General features: G+C 38.9%; 2 protein-coding genes across 2 annotated transcripts; both read right to left on the reverse strand.

Moving 5' to 3' along the window:
- Window positions 1-4,726: 4,726 nt before the first annotated feature.
- Window positions 4,727-5,484, reverse strand: LOC135704520 (protein G12-like). The gene is made up of 2 exons (XM_065225999.1): window positions 5,446-5,484; window positions 4,727-5,387 (listed from the first exon to the last, which is right to left on the reverse strand). The coding sequence occupies exons 1-2, from the start codon at window positions 5,446-5,448 to the stop codon at window positions 4,770-4,772; spliced, it is 621 nt and encodes a 206-aa protein (XP_065082071.1). The 5' UTR covers window positions 5,449-5,484; the 3' UTR covers window positions 4,727-4,769.
- Window positions 5,485-7,818: 2,334 nt separating this feature from the next.
- On the reverse strand, window positions 7,819-16,679 carry LOC135704521 (uncharacterized). Its single transcript, XM_065226000.1, has 4 exons — window positions 16,347-16,679; window positions 14,099-14,558; window positions 8,091-9,350; window positions 7,819-7,951 (listed from the first exon to the last, which is right to left on the reverse strand). The coding sequence occupies exons 1-3, from the start codon at window positions 16,611-16,613 to the stop codon at window positions 8,101-8,103; spliced, it is 1,977 nt and encodes a 658-aa protein (XP_065082072.1). The 5' UTR covers window positions 16,614-16,679; the 3' UTR covers window positions 7,819-7,951; window positions 8,091-8,100.
- Between the last annotated feature and the right edge of the window lie 288 nt (window positions 16,680-16,967).

The raw sequence follows: 16,967 nt of genomic DNA on the forward strand, positions 1-16,967 counted from the left end.
AATCTGGCGGGATTTGCAAAAACAAATTAAAAAGCGATTCTCTGCCCTGAGGAACAAAACTTTTGAAAATAATGTTTCTAAATTAGACCCGAGTTCCAAACCCTTTTGGAAACTCACAAAAATTTTGAAAAAACCTCAAAAGCCAATTCCAGCGCTTAAAGAAGGTGGTAAAATTTTGATCACAAATTTGGAAAAAGCTCAGAAACTTGCTAAGCAATTCGAGAGTTCCCATAATTTCAGTTTGGGTCTTACTAGTCCTATTGAGAATCAGGTTGCTCGGGATTATCTGAATATTTTCTCTCGGGAAAATATTTTTGATGATTCCTGGGGGACTGATTTGGACGAAGTAAGGTCTATAACCAAAAAATTTCAAAATATGAAAGCTCCAGGTGATGATGGAATTTTCTATATCCTCATCAAAAAACTCCCAGAGAGTACCTTGTCTTTCCTGGTAAAATTATTTAACAGATGTTTCCATTTGGCATACTTTCCTGATAAATGGAAAAATGCAAAAGTTGTTCCAATTTTGAAGCCGGATAAAAATCCAGCTGAAGCTTCTAGCTACCGTCCAATAAGTTTGCTTTCTTCAATAAGTAAACTTTTTGAAAAAATAATTTTGAATAGAATGATGCTTCACATCAACACGAACTCAATTTTTGCAGATGAGCAGTTTGGATTTCGCCATGGGCATTCAACTACTCATCAACTCTTGAGAGTTACCAATTTAATTCGTTCAAACAAATCTGAAGGCCACTCAACTGGAGTTGCTCTTCTAGACATAGAAAAAGCATTCGACAGTGTTTGGCATGAAGGTTTGATTGCTAAATTGAAAAAGTTTAATTTTCCACTTTACATTATAAAATTAGTTCAAAATTATTTAACTGACAGAACTCTGCAGGTAAATTATCAAAATTCCAAATCTAATCGACTACCTGTTAGAGCAGGAGTTCCTCAGGGTAGCATTCTTGGGCCTATATTGTATAACATTTTCACTTCGGACCTCCCTGATTTGCCTCAGGGTTGCCACAAATCTTTGTTCGCTGATGACACAGGCATTTCCGCTAAAGGAAGAAGTCTTCGTGTTATTTGCAGCAGACTTCAGAAAAGTTTAGATATTTTCTCTTCTTATTTACAAAAATGGAAGATTTCTCCCAACGCTTCCAAAACTCAACTTATAATATTTCCACATAAGCCCAGGGCTTCCTTTTTGAAACCTAGTAGTAGTCACATAGTCACTATGAACGGAGTTCCAATTTCCTGGTCAAACCAAGTGAAATATCTTGGATTAATACTTGACCATAAATTAACTTTTAAAGATCACATTGAGGGCATTCAAGCCAAATGTAACAAATATATAAAATGTTTGTATCCTCTTATTAACAGGAAATCCAAACTTTGCCTGACGAATAAACTTCTAATATTTAAACAAGTTTTTAGACCGGCCATGCTTTACGCTGTGCCAATATGGTCTAGTTGTTGCACTACCAGGAAAAAAGCACTTCAAAGGATTCAGAACAAAATTCTGAAGATGATTTTGAAGTTGCCTCCCTGGTACAGTACTACCGAAGTACATAGAATTTCGAATGTTGAGACTTTAGCACAAATGTCCAACAAAATAATTAATAATTTCAGGCAAAAATCGTTACAATCCTCAATTGCAACGATTAATTCCCTTTATACTTAGATAAGATTTAGTTTTAGTTATTTAGTTTTAAGCTATCAATTGTTATACTGACATGCAGGTTTAAAAAACCTGTTTAAAATACTGAATTGCCAAGACAGGAACAATGTAAAAACACTTAGATATATATCATAACAATTAAGGCTGGTAAGTTACTGTAGTAACTGGAGCACCTAGGTTAAAAATGAAATGTAATTTATTTTGAATTTGGAACAAATAAAGAGTTAAAAAAAAAAAAAAAAAAAAAAAAAAAAAAAAAAAAAAAAAAAAAAAAAAAAACTACACATACGATTATACGTAAAAAAGTTTCGAAGCCGTCATATCCCCTGTAATGTTTTTAATAACAAATGCATTGTTACGCCCTGAAACAACAAAAATATTGCACTTGGTACGGTACTTAAGGAAAAGAACTTTCTTAGATTATCGAACATTTGCTTTGCAGTTGCAATAGAATGCATCAAATTGAATTCAATGTCAGCTCTGGTGGCTACCGCTTCACATTAAATCGTATTTAAGCTACCGTTGATCAGCAACATGTGATTCTCTTTTTCAAAGTAGCGTTTCACGTGAAACATCTGAAGCGAGTAATTATCCGCTGTTAGACACGCTTTTTTCTAATCCAACAATCAGAGTGCAGCGCTACACCATCGAACGGAACGAAGAACTTATACGTTGAAACCACGTAACAGTGATGAGTTTTGCTTACCATCAGGCTCCTCTGAGATCTCTCCGGAACTGACTCTCCTTCTCTCAAACGCAAGTGGAAGGAAGCATCGGGAATCGACCAACCGAAAAATGATTCTCCGTTTGATTGCCGGTCTAGTTGGTTTAAGCCCAATAGGTGTTTATAGGATGGTGAGTTGTAAGGTCCACTGGTTTCCGCAAACATGGTGTTCAGCGCCCAGCAGCAGTTGCATTGAAACCAATACGGAAATTCAATTTTAATTATAACATTATTAAAGTAGGGCAAAAGATGTCTTCGGCAATTATTTCACTATTGCTGCATGAATATGAATCATGTTTCAGGGAATTGTTTGCATTGCTTCTGCTCATGGACATATCTCACGGCTATATATGTCAAAGGGCTGTCCACATGTCCACACTGTCTGTGTGGTTAATGGACAGCTCCAAAAGTGTGCAAAACTTACTAAATCTGTGAAATTATTGAATTCCTAACTATTTTCGAGTTTGCACTTTCACTTACATAAGACTGGGTAGCAGTTGATCCAATGCGTTTCTAAAGCTAAGCCTAAACGATTTCCTCTCCCATTTATTTCCCACATGATGGAAGCGCAAAAATAAGAGCCTCCGGCATCAACCGTGATCACAACACACTCTGCGAGACCGCTATGACTGTCTGACTTAGTTTAGCAAAAGTAAAAGTAATTACAAGATCGAAATCAAATCAACCCGCGCCACGTGGTGGGTAAAGACCGACAAACGGATTACAAAGAAATCCACAATCCGAAGGAGGCAGATTAGGGGAACCTTTTTCCTTTGGTGTGGCTGTGCTCTAGTGAATTGTGCAAATCGCGATGCGGCCTATAACACCTTAGAGCAGATAGATGGTGTTGATAAACGCAGTTAGCAAAATAAGTGAGAAGTGAGAGTCAAGTTTTTTTTTTTCTTTGCCTGCCTTGCTTTCGGTAATTATCTGTTGGTTAAGTCGTTGCCGATGGATGGTGTTTAGTTGAACACCTGCCCGCAAACCGTCACTGCTGATGCTGCCTGATTTGGATAATGCCAATGGTTACTATGTGATGTGGCTAATGATCTAGCAAATTCAATTTCTCAGTGAAATTTTTTCACCGCATTAGCTCGGTGATCGGAGGAAAAAGCTCTATTACTTGCAGGGCAGTTAACAACTGTTTATAGGTAGGATAACACAGTATACTCTACAGATACTTGATTCTTGGAAATCGTACAGATCTTCTCAAATCTCGGAGTGAGAAATATCTATAATGAACAATACGAAAAACATTCACTCCATTTCCTCTTCGTCAAACCATAATCCGAGCAAACAAATTTCGCAACGAATCAGGGATTGGTCTCGCCAGTTGATTCATGTAGTAAGTATCTGCTTCTCTCCGACTAAAGCATTGAACCAAATGCTGGAGCCTTGAGCCACGGTGCAGCACGTTGTCGGGGTGTGTATGCGTCCTACCCTCGCAAAATTTACAATCTGAACCGGTATTCTTGTAGTAGGTACCTTCATACGACGACGACGACGACGACGACGACGACGACCAAGCAGTTCTGCTCTGCGGCTGTGAAAAATAACACACTTTAATTGATATGATTGCTGACGCTACGCGGCATTCATATTGCAGCATATTTTTTTTCTTCTTATATTGACCCAATCTTCGATTTCTGCGCGAGTAATTGTCGCTCTGCACGCTGACTGCTTTGTAATTGGTGCATAGACTGTCCGGTGAAATTTTTCGAGTTCTTTGCAAAAGAACTATCTCAGAGTGGGGATATTTCGCAACAAAACTAGCAAACCGATCTCAATGGCACCTAATTCGGAGTTTTGTGATTTCTCGGAGGAGTGTCATCAACTGCTCCTAACAACCTCCTGGGATTTGTGGAAATAGGTGCAGTTTGATTGCAACTCTCCTCCATTGTGAGACGACGACGACGACGACTTGAAAGGTAACATTCCGATACAATCCCCTTAACATACGTGCTACTCTACCAGTCAGCGGTACATCGATTGAAGGTGTAGAAAACCGATCTGACATTCAAATGGCTCTGTTTACGGATTAGTGGAGGGGGGGGGGGGTAGGCAAGTAACCTCCCGACCCCCGTGTGTTTAGAACAGGTGATCAGCGATGGAGACGATTTCACGACTTGCGCGCGATCCAGATGTTACACTAGGTCTTGAACAGGTAATTAACTTTCGACTGGGGATGTTTATTCCTCCGTCGAACGAATAGAAACATTTGCAACTTTGTTGCTGCAGTCGTGACGATGTGGCGATAAGCTCTAGCCGGTGAAGTGTGAAAAATATCACGTTCGATAGGTTCAGATTCCAACACATTTGAATTATTGCAAAAAAGTATCAGATTTATTCATCATATCTCATCATTTAGTGGTGGTCGCTGTGATCCCATCCGAAAAAATCGTAGAGACGTTCGATGAATCCGTCAATATCCACACCGAAAGCACGCAGCTGTGACGATACACGACGAACGGCCGGATCTTCAAAGGTTCCATGGATTGACTCGTGCTGGGCAGCGATCATGCGGTGCAGCTCTCCAAACTCGCTGGTTGGATCATCAATGAACTCCGCAGCGCGAGCCTTAGCTCCATCCAGATCCTGTACGGCGCGGATTTCCTCCATCATGCTGGCCCAGCTACGAGTGGCAGTGTTCCTCAAGGCACGGGTACCAAGCGGAGACAGTCCCAAGACGGTAGCAATTCGGTTTAGGTAATCCTTCAAATCGACACCTCGCTCCAAGGCCCAGGCACTGATCTCCTGCATGTCGGGATTGCTGGTCGTAATCACAACCCAAGCTTCATTGGCTTCGTCAGTTTGCAGGAAGGCGTAAATCTCTCCCACCTGAGCGTCATGAACGATCCACCAGTTGTAGATCTCGCGAACTTCTTCCATCTTTAAGAACTCGATCAGCTCATCCATCTCCGTACGGAGATTGGCACTGGCAAAGCCTAGGCCAAAGATGGCCAAAATGATGAAAATTTTCTGCTGTAGGATAGAGCATGTTTTTGAGAACTGTCCAAAGAGAATCCCATTCAAGACTTACCATTCTGCTATCGATGTTTGCAACGAAGAACTTGACTGACTTCCAATCCCAAACAACCAAGACCTTTTATACCGCCGAAAATATCAATCCGTTATCGTGATCAACGATATCAGCATAGTTGTTACCAACCGACTAACCGTTGAACGGTTGTCGTACGATACGGCCCTATGATAACACGAATCATGCCGTTAACGCGTTGTGGGCCATTCCCCCGTTAAAACATTGCAACCGAAAATTGATAAGCAAAGAGTCGTTACTCAAGAAAGTAACCTGTATAAATCGCTTATCAGCTACTTCAACTGCGCTGTCATGATTTCGTCAATCTGAACAACATTGTCGAATCAGTAGCAGTTGGAAAGTAATTGCCGTTACGCTGATAATGATGATAATAAACGAACGCATAGCACCTGCTTTATGTAGGGTACGTAAGTACATGATTTCAAGTGAAGATATTAAGTTGATCTTGATTTTGTCATGGTCAAAAATGCAATTCGATGTTAAGTGATTGATTTTGACTAAAATATATACGGACCCTAATTAACAAAGCACAAGCAATAAAAAATCTCAAATTGGCCACTAAATACCACAGGAGTGCACCAATAAACAAAAAAAAAGTTGCAATAGAAATGAAGAAAAAGGCAATAAACAAATAAAAAGCTTCTTTTAATAATTTGAATGTGAGCGGTTAAAATGGAAAAAAGAGCAATAGTAAATAGAATACGCCCAAATAAATAAGGATGAATCTCTACTATATTAGGAAATTTAAGCACTAAATAACTCACCTACGTCACCTGCAGTTGAACATATTTTCCCATAAAAGTGGCAAAATGAGCAATGTCATATTGAATAATCGCGAGAAATAAATCTAAAATGTCCCACACAAAGCGCACAGTTATCACTGTTTAAATCCAAATATGCTGTAAAATCGTGATTATTTCCCCAAAAAGAAAATGAAAATATCTTTTAAAAACTGAAAAAGGTCCAGAAACTAGGAGATAAATGTATGCTTGAACATGAGGATGAGCCATCGTGAAATATGAATTGTTCTTAAAGAAAATAAAATAATGCATGCAGGAAAGTAAAAATGAGCAATTAAAAACGAACACTGCGCAATATAAAATAATAAAAAATTCCAATGATATTCAGGAAATATTCCTTTAAATTGAAAGTTTATGAGCCAGCAACCGAGATCAATTTCCATATGGTATTTTCAAGACAGCGATAAGTAATGATACTGTGTCTCGGCTAACAAAGGCGATGTCGATAAAGAAGATTACGAATGTGGGTCTCATTGAAAAAGATACCATTAAACAAAATCAAAAGAGCACTAAAAACAGCTGTTTGAGCAATATATACGTCACAAAAGAGCACTAGAAAATGCCGTTTGAGCAATATAAAGGTAAAAAAAAGACACAAAAAGCACAATGAATGTCCCAGGGAAAATTTGAAAAATACTCAACAAAAAATAAGAAATGAGCAAGAAACGTATAAAATTAGTACTTTGAAAAATAAATTGAGCATTTTATAGGCCATGAAGGTCACTAAGAACGAAAACAATATCTTTTGAAAACCTTCAAATCTTCATCGAAACACAGACAAACAGACATAACACTCGCATCTTGTACATCGAACACGCATTTAACGGTCAATTTAAATATGTGTTAGTTGATAGCACCTCCGCCGGTGGCGCCCATAGTTAATTTTTATGCGTTAGACGTTTACACACTACTTCCATCTGTTGAGCGTGCTACCCGTGACAGTGTTCTCAACAGATGGCGGTAGTGTTTTAGTGACGATGGTTTACAGTGGAAACTATTCTATGTGTTATGTCTGTTTGTCTGTGATCGAACTATCGCCTCATTTGTTTTTCAACAATCAAATGAAGGGGTTGAAGTCAAAGGGGTGCAAGTGATTTTGATCGATTCTTGATAAAGGAGGTTCTCATCTGGCATCCACAATGGCATACACATCAAAGAAAGTTATTGCTGAGTCACTAACGAAAGCGAAAGTCGGTTAGGAAACTTCCCAGAATCAGAGAACAACCATGGACGACGGCAAACCTTAATAACAGAACGAGACCTGAGACAATGAGACCAACGTTTGAAACTACACTGGAATGGACGATGCAGCAGGACAGCATAAGAAAAACGAAGCAAATAAAAAAAAAACTGATGAGAAGTAAAAAAGAACCAGAAAAGAGCTTGAATAAGTGTGGGGGGCATCATCCAACCCATTTGTGGAAGAGTTCCCTGATTCTGGTTCGTTGCCGTTTGGATCTCCCCCAGATCTTTAATAGAAGAATTGCACTAGTAACATCCAGAGGTAAAGTTTTGTTTTTCTCATTAGTCCAGATAGGAAATTGGAATTTTAATCGTTCCAGATGTTTATTTTGCTGATATTTTTGCTCATTAGTTATGTTATTTTAACAAATTATACAGTTAGTTAGTAAAACTTAACAAGATGTTTGCAGCTAAAAATAATAGTATATTGCTTGATGGAATCGAATCTGAAAAAAAAAAGTAAAAAGGTAATTTAAAAGTGGTTTTATTTTCACTGCCGAAGACAATCACTCAGAGAATGAGTAGCTTCTACTATTCTCTGAGTGATTCTGTTTGGCAGTGTATTAGAAAATTATAAGGTATTACCATAGACTATCTAATCAACGATCAAGGCTTTGCTCATCTGCTTCGGCCTACCAGGCGGCCGTTTGATGGTAAGCGACGACGTGTTGGCCTCGGCCCGTAGTTTGTATCGTCCGCGGGTCACTGCAGCCACTACAACGTGGTGACATGTGTTCGTTTTAAAAAACGTGTAACACGTACAATTCCAATCCTGCCAGTCAACGGCCGTGGCTTCGACCCGGTGGATAAAACCAATATTTCGGCTGAACTCCTCAAAGTTCGCGTACCTCGGGTTTTGGAAAACATCAATATCGTGCACGGAAACGTCAGTTTTCTCCTGCCCCGGGAAAAACACGTAGACTTTTCCATCATCCCAATGGTTTACTGTCCTGCATTTTCGCTCACTTTGCAACCAATCATAGGCTTTCCTTTCTGTGCACAAGCCGTACTCTCTTGTACGCTTCACCGTTCGATTTGGCGCTCCGTACTGCTCCAGGACGGTCAAAATCCGAGTCTTGAAAACGCTGAACGGCACTCGCTCCTTCATAAGGTGGCACTCTTTAATGGCTCTGTTTACCGCCTCTAAGGCATTATTTGTGGCTGGACATCCAGGCACGAACGCTTCGTACCAGTTACGGAAGAATTCGTCTAGCATGTACTTCTCGAAAAAGCTTACGAAGTCAACGAAATGCAGGTACTTCGCCTTAAATAACTCACATGCCAGCTCGAAGTGCCGCTTCGTAGGCGAGACCTGCATGCGACTGATATCTTTCATGATTTGCTCTACTTGCTCTTTTGCGAACTCCTTGGTTTTCTTCATATGCTTCCGCACATTCTGCATGACGTGAAAATAACAATTAACTAGCTGAGTATTTGGCCCAAAAATAGCAAGCACAGCTTTTTTCAGCGCGATTTCTCCGTCAGAGATGAACGTCGCCACTGCCACTGGAATGCCGAAATCTTTGCATCTACCTGCAATTGTAGCAAAAACGAACGCATAATCCACCTCCTCCTGCCTTGTGACAGTGGCAAATGCCACCGGGTGGGCGTGGCGCATTCGGTCAATGACGCAGATCACCATCAGAGGGTATCCCTGAAGCGTTGTCTTGTAGGTACAATCTGCAGCAATAGTGTCAAACGACGAGAACAAAGCTAATAGTTTTCTACTGCTGTACACTGTACGGAAACGACCGTTCTCATGATCTATATCATGGCCGATTACAAATGGTGTCTCCTGGTCTGGTGGCACGGCCGAGTTCGATGTGGCCCACTCTTCGAGCTCACCTACACGTTGCAATTAGTTGGAATAACGTCAAATTTTAAATAAGAATCAATTACCTACTAGCATGTCAATCGACGCCAATGGCTACATAAATTTAAATAAAAACAAGGTCGAACTAGCAGAAAATGACGTTTTTTCTAAAACACACTTGATTGCCGGTGGACGCATAACTGTCCCGTGTTACAAAACACAAACATTCGAAAAAGTCGATTTGTCCCATTCGAATAATGGACGCATATATGTCCCACTGGTACAATTCCAAATCAAAAACATAAATTTAAAAAACAAATTAATTGTTTTGTCTCAAAAATATCTTACGTAAGCATGGACAAGCCATGTAAAGACCGTTCACACCAAAATCTGGACTTAGTGTTATGATTTGAAAAACAGTCAAATTAAAATGAATACCAAAAGCTCTTGTAGGAGCAATGCATGTGATTTACATTCTTACCCTTATTGGTTATGAGCCAAAAACAGAATTCAACCCATTTCGCAGTAATTTGACTGAATAACAATAATTAAACTCAGTCTAGATTTTGAGGGAGGGGGGGGGTTCTGAAAATCCAAAAAAAAAAATGCTTACGTAATTATTGCATGGCCCCTAAGTACCTGCAATACCTACAAGAGCTTTGCGCTTCTACTTAATTCCTTAAAGTTCTACGAAGTATGCTGAGCTTCTACTATTTCAGCAAAACGTCAAACAGGTCGTTTGTCGCATATTTCAGCGTAATTATATTAAACTTCCATCGGCAATTGACTTATTGTACCATCGTCCAACGATTCGAATTGATTTGACGCTTACTTAATGACAACATGAATTCCAAAAGAACATAACCGCAAATGTACCCCTACATTTTACCATTTTTCTCAATAAAATATACACGAACCTTATCAGGATCAGTGCGGCAATGATTCAAAGTGAAACTCCATGTCTGATGAAGGTGTCGAATCAACTTATGACACTTATCAGGAAAAGTAAAACCACAGACAAACAGACGTAACACTTCATTGTGTTTCTTCGTTCATGCATTTAACGGTTGATTTGAATATTATCAGTTCCGCGAACTACTCGCCGCAGCGCTGGCATCGGATCACTTTGACGTTGCTATACATTCTATAGAACGATTATGCAATATTGTTTGCGAGTTAGCGAGCAAGCTTGTTTTTCGCGAGAAGCCCGAGAGATGTCGTTACTAAGGTCCTATGTTTTGAGATACTATGTTTTCAATAAATACTTTTTCAAAGAGTTACGTCCGTTTGTCTGCGGTAAAACAGTGTTCCTCTTCCTACGGGTCACGGTAACAATTGTCTACCCTCAACTAAAGACGCTTGTATAAAGCGTCTTTACTCTCAACACTCTTTTTGAAGCTGTATTATTAACCACTAGAGGCCGAAGCAATCACTTATAATTGATTAAAAAGGCGTATTCCTTTTATCCTGTCCGAATGCAAGCCAATCATAACCTAATGGAATACATATTTACTTGGATGTTTATTCCAATAGGGTGGACTAAAAAAAAACAACGGCTATTTATTTTGTTAACAGCAAACCAGAGAAAGTGTTTACAGTTGTATACAGAAAACCAGGAAAAAGCATTAAAAAAGAATACAGGTATACCTCAATATAACGTAACTGTTACTTTTCACTTCCATCACTGATTTCTCGCAAACGATCATTCAATCACGTAAACTGATAACACCATCGGAAACATTATCTAATTCCCCATTCCACTGGTGTTTTCGATTTGTGTGATTGAGTTGTTGTTTGCGAGAAATCAACGATGGAAGTGAAATGTGACAGTTACGTTATATCGAGGTATACCTGTAAGAGCATTTTTCGAAAAAAAAAATTGCTACAGATGATTGCTCATATTATTTCTCGACACCCCTAACAAGTATTTTTCTGGGTTCACCTTCACGAACGACATTTTTGAAAAAAAAAAATATTGAAACCTCCATACATTATTCTTCGGATTTACTTTTCGCTCGTAGGAAGGTGGCGCCATGCTGTCAGTAATAGCATAGAGTTAACTCTAAGACTGGAAGGTCCCGAAGAAACGTGCTCAACTTTTTGGCTCAGCTCTGGTACTCTCTTCGGTCCCAAGCTAATCGATATACCCCTCGAAACATAGGGAAATCCACGAACCCCTCATTTTATCTGTCAAACTTCCATAGGAAATCAAAACAAACATAGTGTAGTACTAGAATTTCGACTAGAAAGGGGTACGTTAATCGATTTGCTTAGGACCAATAGGCTAGTCAAGTAGTGAGCAAATTTAGAATCGTTAGTTTCCACCGGTTGGTAATAGTGAGCGTAAAACTGACAGCCGTGATTCATTAAAAAAAATGCTAAGAAATTTACATGTCTAATCGTAAGACCTATTACAATTGTCAAATCTACAGAAATGCTACAAGATGTTCAAATCGTATGCTTCCGATTTCTATCAGTCAAATTATTGACATCGACTCTCAACCAATGATGCAACACTATAAACCAGACGAATAGGAACCATGCCACGTGCTGTGAGTGATCGTTCAGCGTATTTTGAGCCACGTTATAGATCTCGACTTACAGCAAATGTTTCAAACATGTTAGCAGCATTAACACAGAAATAACAATTATAAGGATTGGCACCAGAGCAAAGTTGTCAAATATATGAAACGTAATCGTAGTCGATTTGTCGTAAGCACATTTTGTTAGAACTCTTAGGTCACCTATGCAGCCTTACACCATCCAGGTCTATTCCACAAGTCTTTATTTGATTTGCCTGAAGCCACCTCGCTATTGACTCGACTCGTAGTATAGGGTAGCCCATCAATATGTTTGGTAAATTTTATTCTACCCGATGGTGGTGCTAGTTCGCATGAGTGTACTAAGGGTTCTTCTTTTCCCAAAATTATAATGTAAAATTCTAAATATTTATTGGTTGATATCATTTGACAACTTTTTTATACGCTTGACAGGTAATAATGAATCACGGAATGCTGTGATTTTTGCACTCACAATTACATACTGATAGCATGGTGCTACCTTCCTATGAACGAAAACTCTGAAATAGGCGAAACAACCAAACTTAAACAATGGCTTAAAACGCAAATTTCTCGAGAATCAAAACACATCCACATAATCTAATACCAGCATCTGAGAGAGAAAACTTCCTTTATCGAATGGCATTGTTAGTTTGTGTGGGTGTGTTTTGATTCTCGAGAAATTTGTGTTTAAAGTCATTGTTTACGTTTGGTTGTTCCGCCTATTTCAATTGTTGGTCTAGAAATGGTACGTATGGCAAAGGGCATTTAATTCGGAAGCTATAAATGTTGTGCTGCTTGGGGCAGTCCATACACCACGTTGACATATTTATGGACGTTTAGGACACCCCCTTCTTCTCCGTGGATAAGCGTTTAATAATTTATCATACTCTACCCTCCTCCTAAGTTGTCCACGTGGTATCCATAAACCTAATAATATATAGGGGAAGGTGGTCATATACCGACCGGTGACCTTAAACCGACCCCCCCCCCCCCTATTGGTTCTCAGCGATGGTGCTGCCGACCGAATTGTCAGTAGTGACAGTAGAGGGCTGTCATAAAATAACCAATTTAGACGTAGACAGCTCTTTACTTTTGGTCTCTGCTTCAGCACATGGTATTGATATTAAATCACCCCCATCGCCATAATTAATGGCGAGCCGTTCCGACCCCCATTTCCTTCATACTCCGTAATTGTTTCTAGTGAATTTTTGAGAGTCAAAAAGTGATTAATAGTGATAACTGCCCCCTGTGTGCAAAGAATGTTCAAGTCCCATGAATCCATCTTTCCAGAACAAATGCCAAACAGTTAAGGAGAGGGGTCCCATACTGAACCCCCTCCTTCCCCCCCCCCTCAAATGGTATAGTTTAGACCAAAACTATAGATTTTTTTAAATGTATTTTGATAAATTCCAAAATGCTTTCAGTTCATTCCAAAACATAATATTTGACTTAAAAATAACAACGATAATGCAAAACTTTGCGATACACTGCAAAAAAACAAAGGGGGTCGGTTTAAGACCACAATTTTTGAGCTCGTCGAAAACGTATGTGGTAGGTGTTTAAGTGCACAAATGTCAACTTCCACGACATGTACAGCAATGAAATTATTACTTCACGTTTGCTGCACTGCAGCATACATGAAGTAGCAATGTCAGGTGAAATGGGCCACTGATTTCCGAGATTTGTGTTATTGAAAAGTGGAAGTGCAAGTACAGCCTACGTGGCGGCCATTTGTGGACGCTACAAGGAATCACCTTAAACTCCATAGACCATAACTGGTACATTTTTAAATAATGCCATAACTGGTACACTTACCCTACTTTTGCTTTAGTCAGAGACGAACCAGCCAACGGCTGAAAGTCTCTATAATAAAGAAATCAATCAATCAATCGCTTTTGCTTTTGACTCGGTATCTCCCAGAGTTAACGACATCTACAATCCAAACGAATTGACGTGGAACGTAGAAAAAAGACTCCTCTACAAGGTACAACTTCAAACTCAGCGAAAAAAAAAATGATATTTCGTACTTTTATGGTCGTTACCGTTTTGGGGGTCGGGATAAGACCACCGTCCCCTAATAATGTAATGTCCATACAGCTGCAACGGAAATCAGATCAAAAACCCCAGTTCATGAATACGAACCAATGATGACATAAATTATGCAGCACTGATGTGCTCTTGTTGGTTTTTAATCGTAATTATAATAAGAAAACTCTTACCCAAAGACAATGTGCCACTGCCATAGATCTCATCAGAAGCCTTCTTCACCGCGTAGTTTAACCTGTTGGTTGAGAGGTGGCTGTTTCGCGCCTTCAGTAGCTTCTTTATATCCTTTTTCGGCAACCCAGCACGAAGCATATGGTTGATAGTGTTGTAATCCTCCTGCTTTAAGGGCATTTTCGCCATCGACTTCGAGACCATATCGTTGCAGGTGTGCTGTCCTTTAATGCTCACGCTGCACTCATCCTTCTCGGTATTAGGAATGAACACCATGACCTTCCGATTGCACTGGACCTTGGCATGCACCTTTATTCGACGGCAGTTGTAAAAGCGCGTTACTCCTTTGGATCCCCTATTTGGAGTTTTGTAGCGAAATCCATATTCCAAGGATTTAACGAGGGGCTCAACGTTCTCAAAAGGGATCGTTTTCAAGAACTTCCATTCATCCGAGATAGTTTCCTGTAATACATATGTAGAAGATACTGCACTGAATCGGTACAACAAATTCACTACGTATGGGATATGTAATAGAATTGTTTTTTTTTTCCGTTATGAAAATTCGATATTAAGGGGAAGCTTACCGCCACCACCGAAAAATTCACGTTTTGATTTTTCTAAAAATATTGGAAAAAGATATCAAAAATCTGAAAACATTAGTTTTTTCCGCAAAATTCAAAGAAAATTTACGTATTAAACCTCTTTTTTCTCATAATATAAGAAAAGTTGGACATAAAAATCAGATATTTTGAATTGGTTTTATGTCCAACTTTTGTAAATAGCGAGATAAATTTTTTTTGCCTAAATTTTCTTTGAAATTTACGGAAAAACGTAATGTTTTTGGATTTCTGATATCTTTTTCCAAATTTTTTTTAAAAATCAAAATGTGTGTCAAGGTCGATTTCTACGGAACTGGCAGTAAACTTCCCGTTAAGTTGATACGATACGTCACGCTTTTTTGCTTTTTTTTCTCTCTCCTTTCTATGTGTCAGTGAATTGATTATCATTGATGCTGTAGTGGTGTGAGTGCACTACCGCAACTACCGTAAACATAGCTGCTAGAGTTTGTTATTATTAGGTCGAATGTGTAACAGTTGATAAAAAATAAGAAAGGTAAAGAATAAGTTATGTCCGTCTTACTGTAAATTTCAACCTTCGTCATTTTTAAAAAGATAAAGATATCTCTTTATCATCCAATATTGAGACTATCACTACATTTCTATTCAATTTGCCAATATTATCGACCTACCACCTCGCAGGACACCCCTTCCTATACAGAAAATAGTTATGCGCCTAGCCACCAAGGCCAACATGTCAAGTCATCATAGTATTTAATTGATTCAACATCACATTTTGTACACTTTGGTTACATAAGAGCTGTCCAAAAGTGATTCCAGAGCTTAAATCTCCAGGTACACGGTAAGAAAAAAGATCCCAAAATTACTCATTTTCACAAATCTCGGCACTATATTGCAGGAAGCCAAAAGTAGGTAATGTGGGTTGAAGAGTTTTCATTTGATTGTGTTCAATTAGTATGGAATTGACAATTCGCTTCTACCCAAAAATAGTTAATTGTACCCAAAAGTAGATGAATATGATTATACTCAAAGTCAAAAGTAGGCAAAAATGAACTGGCCGCTGGATATTTTTTCTTATCGTGTATGTTTTTGTTTTTGAATCATCTTTTTGCCGCCTTTTGCATATCAGCTGATGGCTTCAAGCAGTGCAACCAGAATGACAAATATGTTTTCTATAGAAGATTTGTAGGTTCATTCACTTTCATTTTTTGTCTTGAGAAACTATTTATTATTTTTATTACATTTATTACATTTATTAGTGATGGTTTCTAAATTGAACACAGTTTAAGCACCTTAAAAAGCGATAAAAGCGTTGTTTTTTCACACCAATGCGTGAATGAATTGGCAATATTTTGGTAGAAAAGTATTAAAATATGTATCCAGATCTTATTCATACAATTCAGGCCCATTTTTTAAGGTATGTAATTAGTAATTTACTGTTTTGTAGGAAGATGTCTTTCGTACGCATACCAAAACACGTTTATTTAATGATCGCAGGGACAGTCATTGTTGCATGACGTGATGTATCACCTTAAAGTTCATGGAAACCACGAATGCCCACCTTATTAGTTATTCTGTCTAGCCACCTCGAATATCTAACGGTGCGGGACCATACAGCAAAAAAAAAATCAAGGCCAACATAATATACCCTATTTTAGCAGGCGTCACTTACCTTCGCAGGTGGATCCTTGTTATGGTTTGGCACTTGATCTCGGTCACCATTTGTACCGGTTAAGATCCCGTTCGTCTCGTCTACGATTGGCTGTTCCTGCTTATTAACTGTCCCGTTCGTCTCGTCTACTGTGGATTGTTCCTCTAATTTAACGAAGACGAAAGGTGGTATCCCGTCTCCTTCGGTTATGTTGACAGATTCACATGATGGATGCATCACCGAAGCGTCTGAACCGTCGTCGAATTCGAATGATGTACGCGTTGCCATGGAAACGTTCGGTGGCAGGTTGTTTTTGACCTATTGATGTGAATAGTAAACATGCAAATGTGAAAAACAATATTTGATTGTTTTTTGTAGGGTATTAGACTAAAGCTGCGTGACAACTTATTTTTCAAGACTTCACCCGTTTGAATAAAAATTTGCTTCTATCTTTGACAATACTACAGAAGGACTAGCCTCTGTTGGCAGCTTGAACACTGGATTCCGTGTATATTGTTTCAAGATAGTTGTAGAAAAAAACGCTGTGACGTGTGTGCGTAGATAAGCATTGGGCGATCTTGAGGCAACAATCGATCTAAGCGAATCGATTATTTTTTTTTTTGAAAATAATCGATTCACCGA

The sequence above is a fragment of the Ochlerotatus camptorhynchus genome, unplaced genomic scaffold (genome assembly GCF_037179485.1).
Source record: "Ochlerotatus camptorhynchus isolate MF236.1 unplaced genomic scaffold, CSIRO-AGI_Acam_v1.1 ptg000243l, whole genome shotgun sequence".
NCBI classification, from domain to species: domain Eukaryota; kingdom Metazoa; phylum Arthropoda; class Insecta; order Diptera; family Culicidae; genus Ochlerotatus; species Ochlerotatus camptorhynchus.

What these genes read in the sequence shown, in the direction of transcription:
- LOC135704521 (XM_065226000.1), bottom strand. Translation starts at nt 16,613, where the DNA reads ATGGCAACGCGTACATCATTCGAATTCGACGACGGTTCAGACGCTTCG. An exon ending in ACAAGGATCCACCTGCGAAG is followed by an intron (nt 14,559 to 16,346) that starts GTAAGTGACGCC and finishes TATGTATTACAG; the next exon opens with GAAACTATCTCGGATGAATG. An exon ending in CAGTGGCACATTGTCTTTGG is followed by an intron (nt 9,351 to 14,098) that starts GTAAGAGTTTTC and finishes TGCAACGTGTAG; the next exon opens with GTGAGCTCGAAGAGTGGGCC.